General features: G+C 37.0%; 1 protein-coding gene and 1 long non-coding RNA gene across 3 annotated transcripts; both read left to right on the top strand.

Annotated features, from left to right (window-relative positions):
* Nucleotides 1-364: 364 nt before the first annotated feature.
* LOC136279574 (uncharacterized) lies at nt 365-5,185 on the top strand. Its single transcript, XR_010716924.1, has 3 exons — nt 365-453; nt 3,133-3,204; nt 3,802-5,185. It is a non-coding gene; the product is annotated as an uncharacterized lncRNA (long non-coding RNA).
* A 2,924-nt stretch (nt 5,186-8,109) lies between these two features.
* LOC136282113 (tumor necrosis factor receptor superfamily member 10B-like) lies at nt 8,110-14,798 on the top strand. 2 transcript variants are annotated; one of them, XM_066169354.1, is made up of 4 exons: nt 8,110-8,335; nt 9,669-9,737; nt 11,167-11,277; nt 13,128-14,798. In XM_066169354.1, exons 2-4 carry the CDS (start codon nt 9,686-9,688, stop codon nt 13,412-13,414), a joined length of 450 nt encoding a protein of 149 aa, XP_066025451.1. In that variant the 5' UTR covers nt 8,110-8,335; nt 9,669-9,685; the 3' UTR covers nt 13,415-14,798. The 2 variants fall into 2 exon arrangements, with proteins under 2 accessions (XP_066025451.1, XP_066025453.1); XM_066169356.1 differs by having other exon boundaries at nt 9,672-9,737.

Raw genomic sequence — 14,798 nt, forward strand, 5'->3', positions numbered from 1 at the left:
ACCCTAACTACCACAAATCTCTATAACTACAGTTACCTGTCAAGAAACACACATCAAAATTGCAAAACCTCAAGTTTTGGAAATGAGCAGTGACTGGAAGAATGATACAGGTGGTGACTAACTTACATATATATTTCAATAATATAACTGCATTTCTTGAGTGCATTTGCAGATTCTTGTTTGCTTTACTTCAGAGACAACCACTCTTTGTGTTCCCTTATTTAGTTTTGTTGAATAAAAAACATCATTTCGTGTATAGTTTTTACTTTCTATAGTTTGTTTATTTTTTTTCCTTCTCTCAGAATAATCCAATAACTTTGGAAGTTTTAATGTTATAATATTTTCTATTTTGCTCTCTCTGACACTTCTGAATTTAAAATCTAGGTACATCCACACAAACAGTCAATAATAAAAAAGGGAAGGCTAGTGAACCAAAACACAGCCGAAAGAAGGGTAAGTAACCAAACATCCATCAAGTAAGGGAAGGGGAAACTTGAGACTTATCGGTAAGTGGTATGGTCAGCACTAGTTGGGGAAAACTAGGATCTAAAAAGAAAACTAGAATCAAGACATTCCTAAATCAGTTTAAATTGGCTGAACTATGTTTTTCTGCTTCTCTTTTTTCCATGACAGTGTCATATATTGCTGTTATTGTAGAGAAATAAACCCCAAAAACCACATGAGAAAACTAATTAAATGAAGAGCTCTAATTAAGATATGTCTGCATGCAGTTTATTAGACTGCAAGCTGCCACTTTATCATGAGAGTCTCAGGTGCATAGCCAGCATTCACTTTTATGTGGTTAATGAGGGCAAGTTTGACTTAACTATGGATGCCTCTGGAAAGCCGTGATATGAATATGTGCATGAATAAAACACCTGTTTAGAGACTCTGGGGAATTGCAGCTTCAAAGAAATCTTTGGCTTACTTAATTTGGTTCCTTAGGTGACTCCTGTTTGAGGGATTTGTGTTTCAGCCCTGGGTAGGTCATTTAGAGTTAATCCTTTAAACCCTTAGAGTGACCAGCATCTAATTTCTCCTTACAGCATTATGGCTGAATCATTCATTAAGATCATAAGAGTAAAGAAAACAATCACCACCAAAGAGGCTCTGATTGTGAGACAAATTCTCCTTGTCAGTACCAGAAGAAATGTATAGAGTAGAGTATGGAGAATGTGGATACTGATGTTAGGGTGTAAAGAGTTAAATGTCCTTTAGCGAGACTGACTTCACTCTCACCCAGTGTCTCTCCCCACCCAGGAGTATAAATGGGTACTGATGAACTGTCAGAAAACCTGATCAAATGTTGAAGGAGGGGGGGGAGTGGTTAATTGTAATGGATGTGCGTAGTCACACGTACTTGCTCCATGGAGGCAGAGTAATCTGCTGCAATATTGGCCCTCGATATGAAAGGCGTTTTCGAAAATATGTCATGGTTTGAAATCCTTAAACATGCTACCCTGCTGTATTAACCAAAATTATTCAAAATTATTAATAAAAATTCAAAATTATTCATTTATTTTGAATTTATTTTTTCTGTGGTTGTGAGAAAAGGCAATCCTGATAATGATGAATCGGAACAACTGGCCAATGACATTGATCCTAGTGATTGGAAGAAATTTGCAAGAAAATTAAGATTCATGATCCAAAGATCACAGCCATACATAAGGAAAATGAGGATTTTTATGAAAAGATAAACCAAATGCTGCTAAAATGGAAGCAGGCAAATGGTATTTGTTAGATAGCCATGTGATAACCTATGGAATCGGTCCATCCCTAGCTGCACAACTTTTTTTATGACAGATCTTTGTGACCTTTTTAATTATGAAACCAGGAAATGCTTATTTCTGCATTTGGAAAAGATAGAACTTGATGCTACCTGTGCAAGCCTTCCTTTTTTTAAATGTGCATTATACTATTTTATAATTATTTCCAGCGCAAGATATCTCGTACAAATTTCCTACATATACGTTTCTTCATAAGCTTTGTAGATAGTATTTAAGTCTTGTTATTATCTGAAAAAAGTTTTAATCAGTATTTTTATCCGTCGATTGACTAATTTTATTTATTTATTTATTTATTTATAGTACTTTCTGTTGGTTAAATTAGCTTTTTGATTAATTTATCCGATGCATTTCGTTTTCATTTTCTTCTTGACGGTAGACATAATCCATGTAACAAATCTTCTCACTTACAATCTGGGCAAATAAGTCTGCAACAATCTAGGTATGATATTCTGGCGCGCACGTTTCACAAATTCGTGTGATAACGGCCTTTAAATAACTTAAAGAAATGTTCTGAAAGGAAGTTATGGTAAAGACAGAAACTTGATTTCAACGCCAAGACGAACAAAGCGACTTATGAAGTTCAACGTTAACATCGCATGGGGCACGTGTCATCGCGGGTGCACTGCTAAAAGTATGCACGCCTTACTCAGGTAAGGCTCAAATGCCCCACCCCCTCTTGAAGGGGATCTTGGGGATCTTGAAGATTCGAATCGATCGGTGCATAACATCCTCAACTGAGTATTGCGTAAATTAACTTGTAGGGGCCTAAGAGCCACTTTTTCAACCTGTTGTAAGCCTGTTCTCTAAGAAAGTTCAATTTTTGTTTCAAAATTTGCTCGTCATATTATGGAAGTCACATGGGCGGAAAAAAAAACAATGTAGGCCCTGATCTACTGGTCACGCCACTGACTTGCCACGATGACTGGTAAAAGTAGTTGGTACACCTCCCCTAACTAGGCGGTTTACAACCCTCTACTCAACACAATAAAAAGAAATAGTTCATCTCTACTAAGTTACTTGCAAGTCCACCATTCCCTTCCCTAAAACAATTTTGCCTGAAATTTGTGACTATTTTGTAACAAAAGGCAACAATGAAGGAAGAGATAAGTGAAAGTTTTGAGAAAAATTAGAAAACTAGTAGAGCATGTCAAGACTATTGCCACTTATTTTAGGTTAGCATGATATATCTAGTTGAAGCTCTGTGTATGGTATCTTTTTGTCTGCTCAACTAGAGATGTAATCTTAAGATCTTTATTATTTCTCGAAGGTACTCAGCACTACTCTTATCATGCATTAATTCTGTAGAGTCAAAATACTGAACAAGTATGTTTATTGCGACTCGCAGGTGATGACCACGAGCTTGCCGACTTTAATGCAAGCCAGCAGCCATCTACTAGTGGATCTGACAGACCACAGTGTAAGACTAATAATCAGTCAGTGTTTATTATTATCACCTTCTATAAAATATTCAAGATCTACTTCCGTGCACTCTCATTGGTCAATTGGTGTGTTGAGTTGTTAAATTTACGAGGATTCTAGCCGATGTCGTTTCATTCACACGGTGCAGGTGCTTGCCAAAAGTTTCAACTTGGCTCCGATTTTTACAACGCGAAATCTGATTAGTTTATGTGTGATCAGATGCGCGACTTGATCGGTGGTAGGAAATACTATCGTCTCGTGTGTGTATTAAGGAAATGTATATCAATCGTGAAGGAAATGACATTTTCCTTCGTTTGTCATGTGAAATATATTTAAGAAAAGCAATTCTCGACCGAGTTTCAGTTTTGCTAACTTTCTCGACTCCTGTCCACCCCCCTCGTAACGATCGTTACAACTTGATATTGAACTTATATTCAACCTATGACGTGACCATAAATAGTGCTGTATGCTTTTGTCATGACTTAATGGCGACTAAGAAATTATCTTAAATTGTTTAACTTGATTTTCTGTCTTGAGTCAGCTAATGATTGCTTTTTATTTATGCTTCTCATTAACGGTTAATTTGTCTTTGTAGTCAAACAAGGTAAACCCGAAAACGATGAACTGGAACTTCTTGCCTCAAAGCTTGGTGGCGCTTGGAAAAAGCTTGGGCGCCGCTTGAAAATCCAAGACCCGAAGCTTGATGAGCTGCACAAATTAGACGAGGATCTCACTGAAAAGGGATATTAAATGTTCATCCATTGGAAGGAGGTAAACGGTTCAGCCGCAACGTACGAGACTTTGGGTCGTGCCTTATTGCATGAGCTTGTGAAACGGCGAGATTTAGCGGAAGAATTTTGCTATGAGAAACAATAACCGAAAAATGTGCCTCTAACGTTAGATTGTATATTTTGTGTGTACTAATTTTTATATTAATTTAATCTTAATTTTGTGAGTATCTGATTTTGAAGGAAAACTTTTCAGCAGAAGATTGCCCCAGAGTTAAGTAATTTCTAACTTCCGGAAGTGATCAGCTGACTTAAAGTAAATTAAGTGTATCGTTGCTTCAACGATTTTTAGATGCTCGTGAAACTACAAAGTTATTTGCGTAAGGGCTGTGTTCAATGGAGCTATATTATTTTGAGAGGCGAATTTTTTTTTTAACACCCTGAAAGCTTGTTGTGTACGTCCACTAAAACGGGAATGGTTTTTTGCGGAGAGATATTATCTGGCATTCTCAAACTCATTAATAATTCATGGCGTCATAAGCCAACCAGAGTGCCCCATTTGGGTCAGGTGGATGACTGAAACTCAACGAAACCAGTTGAAAAACTAGTGTTTCATCACGTTTTGTCACTAGTGTTTCATCATAAGCCAATCAGAGCGCCCCATTTGGGTCAGTTGGATGACTTTGAAACTCAGTGAAGCACCAGTTGAAATATATAGTGTTTCATCACGTCTTCATCACTAGTGTTTCATGACGTTTTCATCACAAGTGATAAAATTGTTCTTAATCTGCATATACATAGATTACTCAAACACAGCTTAAAAAGAAGCAGTGGCCAGGAAAGACATTTCAAATTACAAACTGACAAGCTCAACTCCTTTGAAATTAATGTATTTACATTCGGCGGAACAAAAATGTAAATATTTCTCTATTGGTATGTTAGCACATGGGTCGCTATGGCGTTAATTGAGTCTTTTGTTGTATAGCGTATTTAAGGTTCGACATTTGAAATGTAGTCATCTCAGCTCTCGAACTTTTCTAGTTTTACATTAAATTTTATCTTGCATGTAATTAAGCTGTTTTACCTCTAACCCCCAGAGGTTGGTGCGCCTGCATTTGGATGGGGGATTCGTTTTCGTATCAGGCGGCAGCACAAAAACGTTTTAGCCCCAGAGGTGATGACTAGTTGTTTACTATTCTGTGTAACTTTGTCGGACGGCATTAAATACTCGGGCTCTTAGTTCGAGCTACACACCCACTCTTGTGTTTGAGTCGTGAATTTAAATAGGAACGGTACATTTCTTAAAGTCACCGAAACAGACTGGCATAGTATCCATGTCCACATTCTGAGAAACTTTTTCTACCTTCCGTGACACGGACTCCCTGCTAGAATCGACACTAATTGTCGCACTTACTGTTGATGATTCCAACTTAGGACCAAGTATTGCTGATACTTTAGTCTGGACCTTTTCACTAGCTTTCTCGTACTTCATTAAAGCATCCGATCTATGACCCGATCTATCCTGAATTAGCTTCCTGTCAACAACAGCATTAACAAACTCGACGCACACGTTACGCGTAAACAGTGCGCAGTTTTTCGCTTTCTTCCGGCAGCCTCGCACATATCGGGCAATAAACGATGAAGCGTTTTAATGCCCACAGGTAATTAGTCTTTCTTTTCGCGTTAGGCCTCAAATAGAATGCATTAACTTCCTGCGCGCAAATTTGCACGACCAATATAAAGGCAGTAATATTCAATAAAACAAGGCTCGTGATGTTCATCCACAGAATGGCAAATATGCCTCACGTGGCGCGGTTCATATTTCAAATCAAGCAAGCCTCCATGAAAGGTTTGGACGCATTTTCTTCAAAACGGATGTAATTATCACCTATTTCAAAATTATTAAAGCAGATTCGCCCATGCCCCCCCCACGGCCACCAAATAATTTGCCACTATCGTAATATGTAACATTTAACAAAGACTCGGCCGTCTCCATTCCAAATACTCCGCTTTGCCATAGCTGCCTTTCTTCTTCATCAGTGACTGGCTCTTTTTCTTTTTATTTCGCTTTCAAACCAATGCTAGCTCGAGTTCCATCCTTCATTTCTGCGTCCAATATTCGTTTAAAGATAGCAAATCTAAAGAGGAAAAGAGAAAAGTTCGATGCAATTTCCTTAGGTTTTAAAATATCCAACGGCCCCCTCTCCGATAACGCCGATTGACGCACCTTTTGTCTGAAGAGTCCGAGGGATTGAACTCGATGGCTGGGTTCTTTTCCACCATGAATCGGCGAATGCTGCAGACAATCTGGTACAACGTTTTCGAAGGGTATGGGTCTTTGGAACACTTTGCCAACTCTTGAACACATTTGGATAATCAATAGTTGAGCGTCAATGCGTCCATCTCTGTTATGGCTGAGTAAGCGACTGAACTTTGTCTAATTCATACTCTTAAAAAACTCGACCGACTTCGACTATTGGAAACTTGACGCTTCGCACTCGTTGCCAATCCTCAAAAATGCCTACTGCCCTCTTATTTTTATATCTGGTAGAATTCGGTACTGCTCTCTACGCAAAGTTCTTCTTCCTCGATTGTTTTCTGGAAGCGAAACCTTCCTTCGGCTATGGCAAAAACAACATTTAAACTACTTCAAGTTCACAACGCTTTTGGAATACAAATTTAATGCAACGCGAAACTATTGGATACTTAAAAACAAAAGCTCACAAATACAATGAATGCCGACTGAAGGCAACAAATCACACGTACAAGGCATTTTAAAGAAAAATGGGAAAAAGACAACACTGCATAATTTAGTATTGTTTCTTTGGAGAAGTCATTTCAAAAACTCGTGCTTCGGGTGTCATCAAGTTTCCAGACGCTCGAAAACAATAACACTACTCGGCCTGCGGCCTTGTGGTTTCAAATGTTTTCTCGCGTTTGGAAACCTGATGACACCCTCGCACTCGTTTTTGAAATAGTACAAAGTAATTTTTTAATCTATATGGAAACCCCCGGAAGGGGGTACACGGGTCATTTTCTGCTGGGTATGTGCAGCTGGCTTTTCTGAATCTTTTCCCGTATTTTAGCCTATGTTGTGGCCAATTAGAGACCCCATATTTGTCCGCTTTTGGGCAAGACCGGAATGGAATGGGAGCCATCAGGAGCCCTACTACGGCTGCGGAACCGCTAAACTTCAGGCCCCTTGCGGCCTATAGTTCACTCTTCCCTATAAAAACGACATTGTCGGATTGAAAGAAGACAGACCATTTTGATTAAGAAATTATTGTAAAGAAATAAGTGTAGTTATATGATTTATGGTAGTAGTGCCTTTTAAAATTATCGCTCTTCTCATTTTAAGTAAGCTGTGTAACTACGCGGTTGCGCACGTGCAAACAGGAAAGGAGACACTGTTAAAATTCCGTCGAAGCCTGAATTTCTTTCAGGCTTTTTTCAGCAATTGTAAGCAATTCAGCAAGAAAGGCTAAAAGTAATTAAGTTCAACTTCAAGTTATTTAAAATTACATATTAAGTTGATTAATTTTCAAAAAACTTGTGATTCCTGCATGCACTTTACGTAATTATGCATTAGCATGATATTTTAAGGATCGATCATGTAAAATTTCTTTACAGACTTGAAGAACTTTCAATCTCTCCCAAAATAGGTTTGACCGAGGTCCTGACGTGGGATTTATGCAAGCTGTCCCAATAATGATAATAATAATAATAATAATAATAATAATAATGATGATGATGTTGACAATGATGATAAAGTTTTTTTGGGCGCATTAAGAAAACTAAATCCTCTATCATTACTATATAGAAAAAATGAATTAATTAAAAGCTACAAAATGTTGTTTATAAGAGTAAACATGCCAAGCGCCGTAATTTACGTTATTTCAACGTGGGCAGAGACGAAAATTCTTAAAGAGAAAATTAATTGGACTGTCCTAGTTTTGCCGGTTTCACGCTCAGTTGCTCAGTACTCAAGAAGTTGGGAGAAACACTGGACTGCGTTTCATGTTTCTCCTAGAGATTTATGGCGTTAAATCTTACAACGAGCTTGGAGATATTTCGAATCCGTCCAGCGGGAACTCATCATATTTTTCCTTGTCACGCGCAATTGAAAGAAGTTCTTTTACCTCTGTCACATCCTGCTTTATGTTGCTGTACTGGATTTACAGATTTCTTTCGTTTGACCGAGGCCCTGACGTGGGATTTATGCAAGCTGTCCCAAGTTTACGAGTTGTAATTAGCATTTCTTAACCTCTCCGCGCCTCCCATGTCTCATGGGATGGCGTGCTTCCGGGTTATATAAACTGTTGCCGTACACATCCTGGCGATGTCATACAATTTTCACGAGGACCACGCCATCAAGTGAATTGATTTACACCTCCAGATAAGGTGAGGAAGATCGCTGAACAATCTCTTTAAGTTATGATATACTTTATGTGGCCTCCTATTCGGCTCGCTGTCGCTAAGTACTTCTTAAAGAAAAAAAAAGCGAAGGAGATTCAGTGAACGAGAGGTTAAAATGAAAGGAAGTACTTGAGGATAAATCATCCTGCATCGTAAAGACTGACAGTAAAATTTCAACAGTATGTACTTTGATGACCTTGGTTGGATACTTGAAGAGATGAGATCTCATATTTGTTATCTTCAATCACAGACCCTTGGTTCCAATTTAAGAGTTATTAGATAAGCGAGGAGGCTTGAACAAGCGCTTTACAAAATGTAGGACGAGATTAGATGGATCCAAACATTTTCTGTGTTGCAAATGAAGCAATGCTTCAAGACATGCCTTTGTATGTATATAGGCTAGCCAATCTTGCACCACATTTGGAAAGCTGCTAAGAGGCACACTACTTCTAATGATCCCTGCTCTTGTTCTGAAAGGGAAAACCCCCTAGGTGATATATCGATAAGTAATCAGTTTTATAATGGTTGGAATGGTGCCGGTATACGAAATTGCAGATCAGTAATATGTATTGTAAACTGCTTTGTGAAAATAGTTGAATATCATCATGCCAAAAGGGTTGAAAAATCGGTAGGAGTTTTATTTTGTGGTTTGGCATACTTATCTGATTTTTAGGATAAATGTTTGTGCTTCAAAGTGAGTGAAATTTCTGCTGGGAACAAATAATAATAATTACAATATTATTTTATTTTCAAGTAGCAGAACATTAACAAGAAAGCTACATAAAGCTGGAAACAGCACACTCTGCATCTTATACCCCAGTGTATTCACACCAGAAAACATGTTTAGTTTAACCAGATATCACTAAATGAAAATCAGAAACAGAGAACTGAAGAAATGAAAAAGGCACCATGACTTAAATTAATGCAAGAGTGAAATCCAAAACGTAGACAGAAATCAGGGGCTGTTTTGTATCTGTGAAATTTAGATCAATGCTGATTTCAGTACAATATGAATGTTTTAGTGCACAGATGTGTTGATTTTCACATGCTCAAAGGCACCAAGCCTTAAATATGTACATAGAAATTACACCAGATAACAAGCTTGCTACAAAAATATGCAACAGATATTAATCACAGTTACTTACAGGGCTTAACACTATACAGGTTTCGCCTCCTTGGTTCCATTGTAATGATGAGTTGAAGTACAGCTGCACCAACATGTTTTAGTCATTTGGGGCTTAGATGAATGACAGTCACAGTGATACTTCGATTACAATTGTCTTTGTGTAATTTGTGCTATTTGTTTATTGAAATCTAGCAGGACGTGCTGAGGAAATGCAACAGGAGTCCCAAGGCGAAAGGCCTTCAGCTCGAAAGCGAGTGGCTGGTAATTACTCACTTGTCTATTTTTCAAACATGCTGCAATGTTATGAACAAACTGCATCTTTCAATAATGAGCAGGTACAAAACATTTCATCGAAATCAATATACCAATATATTTTTGGGACATTTTTTGAATATTGAAGAAAACAATTCCTGGACAATACAATGTCATAGTTATGAAATTTTCCAAGTGAATGCTCTGATAGGGGTACTTCCATTTTCTGACTAACCCTGCTGAGGACCCAGAACCGTCAGCATCAAATGTAAATTTTTCTCACTTATTAGGGAACTGATGAAAAGGTGACTTACTCTTAAAATGAAGGAACTGTGTAACTTTACATTCATCAGAAATCTGTGGATTTCATTTATTATTATTTGTCAACCAGATTGCTTTCACATCAGTTCCAGGGAAATGTTTATATCACTTTAGGCATTTTTGTTATAAGGTGATTAGCAAACTAATTTATTACTTACCATTTTAAATGGTATTTAAATTTTTCTGTGGGACATTACTCCAAAGCAATCATTTCTGCTTCAGACTGAGCAGGGCTTAAAGCTGCAACCGTTTTGGTTGCTATGGCAACCGGCCAATTTCGCCATTGATTATCTTGCATTTGCTGGTTCTGTATAGTATGTATTAGCCAGCTGTAATATTCTTTAAAAGAGAGATAAATAACTGTCACCTTCTTAAAAGCATACAGAGGGTACTAGAGACTTAATTTGCCAGTTTTTTTTCCTGGAACAGAGAAAAGGTTTAAGTTGATGCAATTGATTCAATTAATTGTCAGAAGAGAATTATTCTTAAACAGAAAATAATAATGCTTGGATGCCTTCTTAACTGGAACAGCACTGGTAATTTTTAAACATATTTATCTCAGAATCAATTGGGTAGTTATAGTAAGGTTGCATGAACCTGAAACAGGCATATTTCTTTTAATTGTGAAAGTTTATACAATGAACTATTAGATGTTAGTAGTTATATAAATAATAAGTTTGGAAGTTATACAGTATTAAACAATAATTAACATAATTATAACAAATTACTATTTTGCTAATGGCAGTTACTGGGTAAATTTATTTTATTAGATAAAAAAAATCACTTATTGTCCAAGCTTCATATTCCAGGATCCATATTTTAGCCTGCAGAGGAGGTGTAAATTCTTTTCGGTAGAATTGAAGCAAGCGTGGGGCAAGCATGAAGTCAAGGGCTGGAGTTATTATTTGCACTTCTACCCAGTGCATGATTTGTGCTCACCTAGCACCTATCTCCATTTGCCTGAAAAATGCAACAAATTATGCCAGCTCTGTTGGCTAAAACTCTTGAAATTTAGTTCATGAGACAAACTAATTAGGAGGAAGAAATGTAAGCACAAAAATGAAATATTACATTCTTACCCTAACCTTTTCATCTCTCTTACTTTGTTCCACTGAAGTTAAGCAAAAGGAGAAAAGTGGCTCAGCTACCAAAAAACCTAAACTTGATCTTACTGGTGAACCTGGAACTTCTGGGGTATCCAGCACTAGTAAGAAAAGGAAGTTTAAGGGTAAGGACAAAAGGAAAATTACAATTTAAGTTGATTAATTATCCAGTAGCATAATATTTTGAGGATCAGTCATGAAAAATTTCTTTGCAGACTTGAAGAACCTTCAATCTCTCTCCCAGAGTAGTTTTTTTCTGTGATGAATTGTTACTGATTCACAATCAGTTATACCCCCACTAGCTGTGACAACAAAAATCAACTCTGATCAGTTCCATTCAACATATCATACCTGATAATATAAGGGATGTGTGTGTGGATATCTATTTGTATAGTTATAAAATTGACTAGTCTCCTCCAACAGGCCTCATCTCAGGACCAATACGAAAAATCTGTTTCCAAACATTGTAAATAACCTTACTTGCATAAGTTTGTCAATCAGAAGAAAAGCAAAAAGGCCAATCAGGATTTAATTAGGAAAAATGTGATTTTCCTGGGTATTGGCACCAACCTTTAATCACTGATGTGATGATGAATTTTTTAAAAAAAAAGGAAAACTAGGATCAAGAAATTCATAAATCAGTTTATATTAGCTAAACTAAGTCTTTCTATGATCATGATTCAAATTCTCCTGTGGGAACATTACTCCAGAGTAATCATTTGTGGTTTTTAGTAAGCAGGGCTGTAAGTTGCAACTAGCTGTTTTAGTTGCCATAGCAATTGGCATATTTGGTCATCTTTGGTTATCTTGTGTTTGCTGGTCATGCATCGCACAATGCTAGCCAGCTGTAACATTCTTTAAAAGAGAAATAAACAATTTTACGTTGTACAATGCTTATTGAAGTACTAGCCAGTTTATAATTGCCACATAGTACTATTCTCTCAAAGACATAAGTGGTATGGTCAGCACTAGTCAGGGAAAACTAGGATCTAAAAGGAAAACTAGACATTCATAAATCAGTTTAAATTGGTTGAACTAAGTTTTCTGTTTCCCTCTTTTTCCTTGAAAGTGTTACATATTGCAGTTATTGCATAGAAATAAAGACAATTAACCACACGAGAAAATTAATTAAATGAAGAGCTCTACTTAAGATATGTCTGCATGCAGTTTATTAGACTGCAATCAGCCACTTTATCATGAGTGTCTCAGGTGCATAGCTAGCATTCACTCTTATGTGGTTAATGAGGGCAAGTTTGACTTAACTATGGATGCCTTTGGAAAGTGATATGAATATGTGCATGAGTAAAACACCTGTTTAGAGACTCTGGGGAATTGCAGCTTCAAAGAAATCTTTGGCTCACTTAGTTTGGTGCCTCAGAGGACTCCTGTTTGAGGGATCTGTGTTTCAACCCTGGGTAGGTCATTTAGAGTTAAACCTTTAATCCCTGAGAGTGACCAGCATCTAATTTCTCCTTACAGTAATACGGCTGAATCATTTATGAAGATCATGAGAATAAAGGAAACGATCACCACCAAAGAAGCTTTGATTGTTAAACAAATTCTCCTTGTCAGTACCAGAAGAAATCTATAGAACAGAGTATGGAGAATGTGGATACTATTGTTTGGGTGTAAAGGGTTGAATGTTCTTTAGTGAGACTGACTTTACTCTCACCCAGTGCCTCTCTTCACCCAGGAGTATAAATGGGTAACGATGAACTGTCAGAAAACCTGATCAAATGTTGAAGGGAGGGGAGGGAAGGTGGTTAATTGTAATGGATGTGCATCTCTCCACAAGACTTAGTCACATGTACTTCCTTCATGGAAGCCAGGGTAAACCGCTGCGGTATTGTAAAATTCATCACTGTAAAAGACATTTCGAACATAACGCATTTGTTGATATTCTTAAACATGTTGTCCTGCTGTATTAACTATTGATAGAATGCACTTTTCATTTATTTTCAATTCATTTTTTCAGTGGTAGTGAAAAAAGGCAGTCCTAAACGTGATGAATTAGAACAACTGGCCAATGACATTGATCCTAGTGATTGGAAGAAAGTTGCAAGAAAGTTAAAGATTCATGATCCAAAGATCACAGCCATACATAAGGAAAATGAGGAGTTTTATGAAAAAATATACCAAATGCTGCTAAAGTGGAAGCAGGCAAATGGAAGTGCTGCTACATGGAAGAAACTATATCAGGCTTTAATAGATGCTGGTCTCAGAGAGTTAGCAGAGGAGCACTGCTGTAAAAAAATTAGTTGAAAGAGAACATATGTCAGGAGCAGTTTTCCAACAAACACTGTGCATAAGATATTTCTTAGCTAAAAATTGTTACACCCAGGTAAAAATGTTGCTCCTGCTTTTTAAACATATTTGTTAGTTAGCCAGGTGATAACCGATGGGATCGGTCCTTCCCTAACTGCACAACCTTTTTTTATACAGATGTTTGTGACTTTTATAGTTATGAAACTTGGAAAAGATAGAAGTTGATGCTACCTGTGCAAGCCTTCCTTTTTTTAAGTGTGCATTATACTATCTATAATTATTTTCAGCGCTAGATATCTTGAACAAATATCCTACAGTCAAACTTCTTCAAAAGCTTTGTAGATAGTATTTAAGTCTTGTAATTATCTAAAAAAAATTTATTCGGTATTTTTATCCTTTGATTTACTAATCTATGAAGTCATTTATTTTTTTACACAGTGTTTTCTAGCACTAAGGTTTAACTTTGTTAGTTTAATTGGCTTTTGTTTGATTAATTCACACGATGCTTTTTCATTTTCATTGACTGGTTGGCGGTAGACATAATCCAGTTAGCAAGATCTTCTCATTCATAATCTGGGCAAATAAGTCTGCAGCAATCTAGGTAGGATATTATGGCGCGCACTTTTCACAAATTCGTATGACAACGGCCTTTAAATAACTTAATGAAAAGCTTTTAAGGGAAGCTTGTGATAAAGAAGGAAACTTGGTTGTAACGACAAGACGAACAGACAAGCTTGAGTCAACTGAAATAACTTTCACACACAAGGCAACTAATGAACGTAAACATCGTACGCGTCACGTGCCATTGCAGGTGCTATGCTAAAAGTATGCACTCCCCACCCAGGCAAGGCTCAGATACCCCACCCCCCTGGGAACGGATGACGGTCAAATTTCCGTGGATTGTCTGGGGGGATGTTCAAGCTTTGAATCGATCGGTGTTCAAGATCCTCAACTGATTATTTAGTAAATTAACTTGTAGAGGCCTTAGAGCCACTTTTTCAACTTGTTTTGAGCCTGTTACCTAAGAAAGTTCAATTTTTGTCTCAAAATTTGCAAGTCGTATCATCAAAGTCACGCGGGCGGAAAAAATTAATGTAGGTCCTGATGAACTGGTTACTCTTAAGGAGAAATATTACCTAGCAATAGTGTTTTTTTAAAAGTGGACGTTGCTTTTCACTTTAAAACAGGTTGCCGAATAGTTATAGAGATATATGCTTTTAAATGTTTCTAGGAAGTTATTAAATAAATCTTAGACAGTCATTATTTTCGTAATGTCATTGTACAAAACATCATCTTTTTATTATTACACAAAATATCCCTTTAGCATACTTAGTGTTTTTAATTGTATTTTTAACTTTGTTCATTTCATATTAAAACACGG

The sequence above is a fragment of the Pocillopora verrucosa genome, chromosome 1 (genome assembly GCF_036669915.1).
Source record: "Pocillopora verrucosa isolate sample1 chromosome 1, ASM3666991v2, whole genome shotgun sequence".
NCBI lineage: Eukaryota > Metazoa > Cnidaria > Anthozoa > Scleractinia > Pocilloporidae > Pocillopora > Pocillopora verrucosa.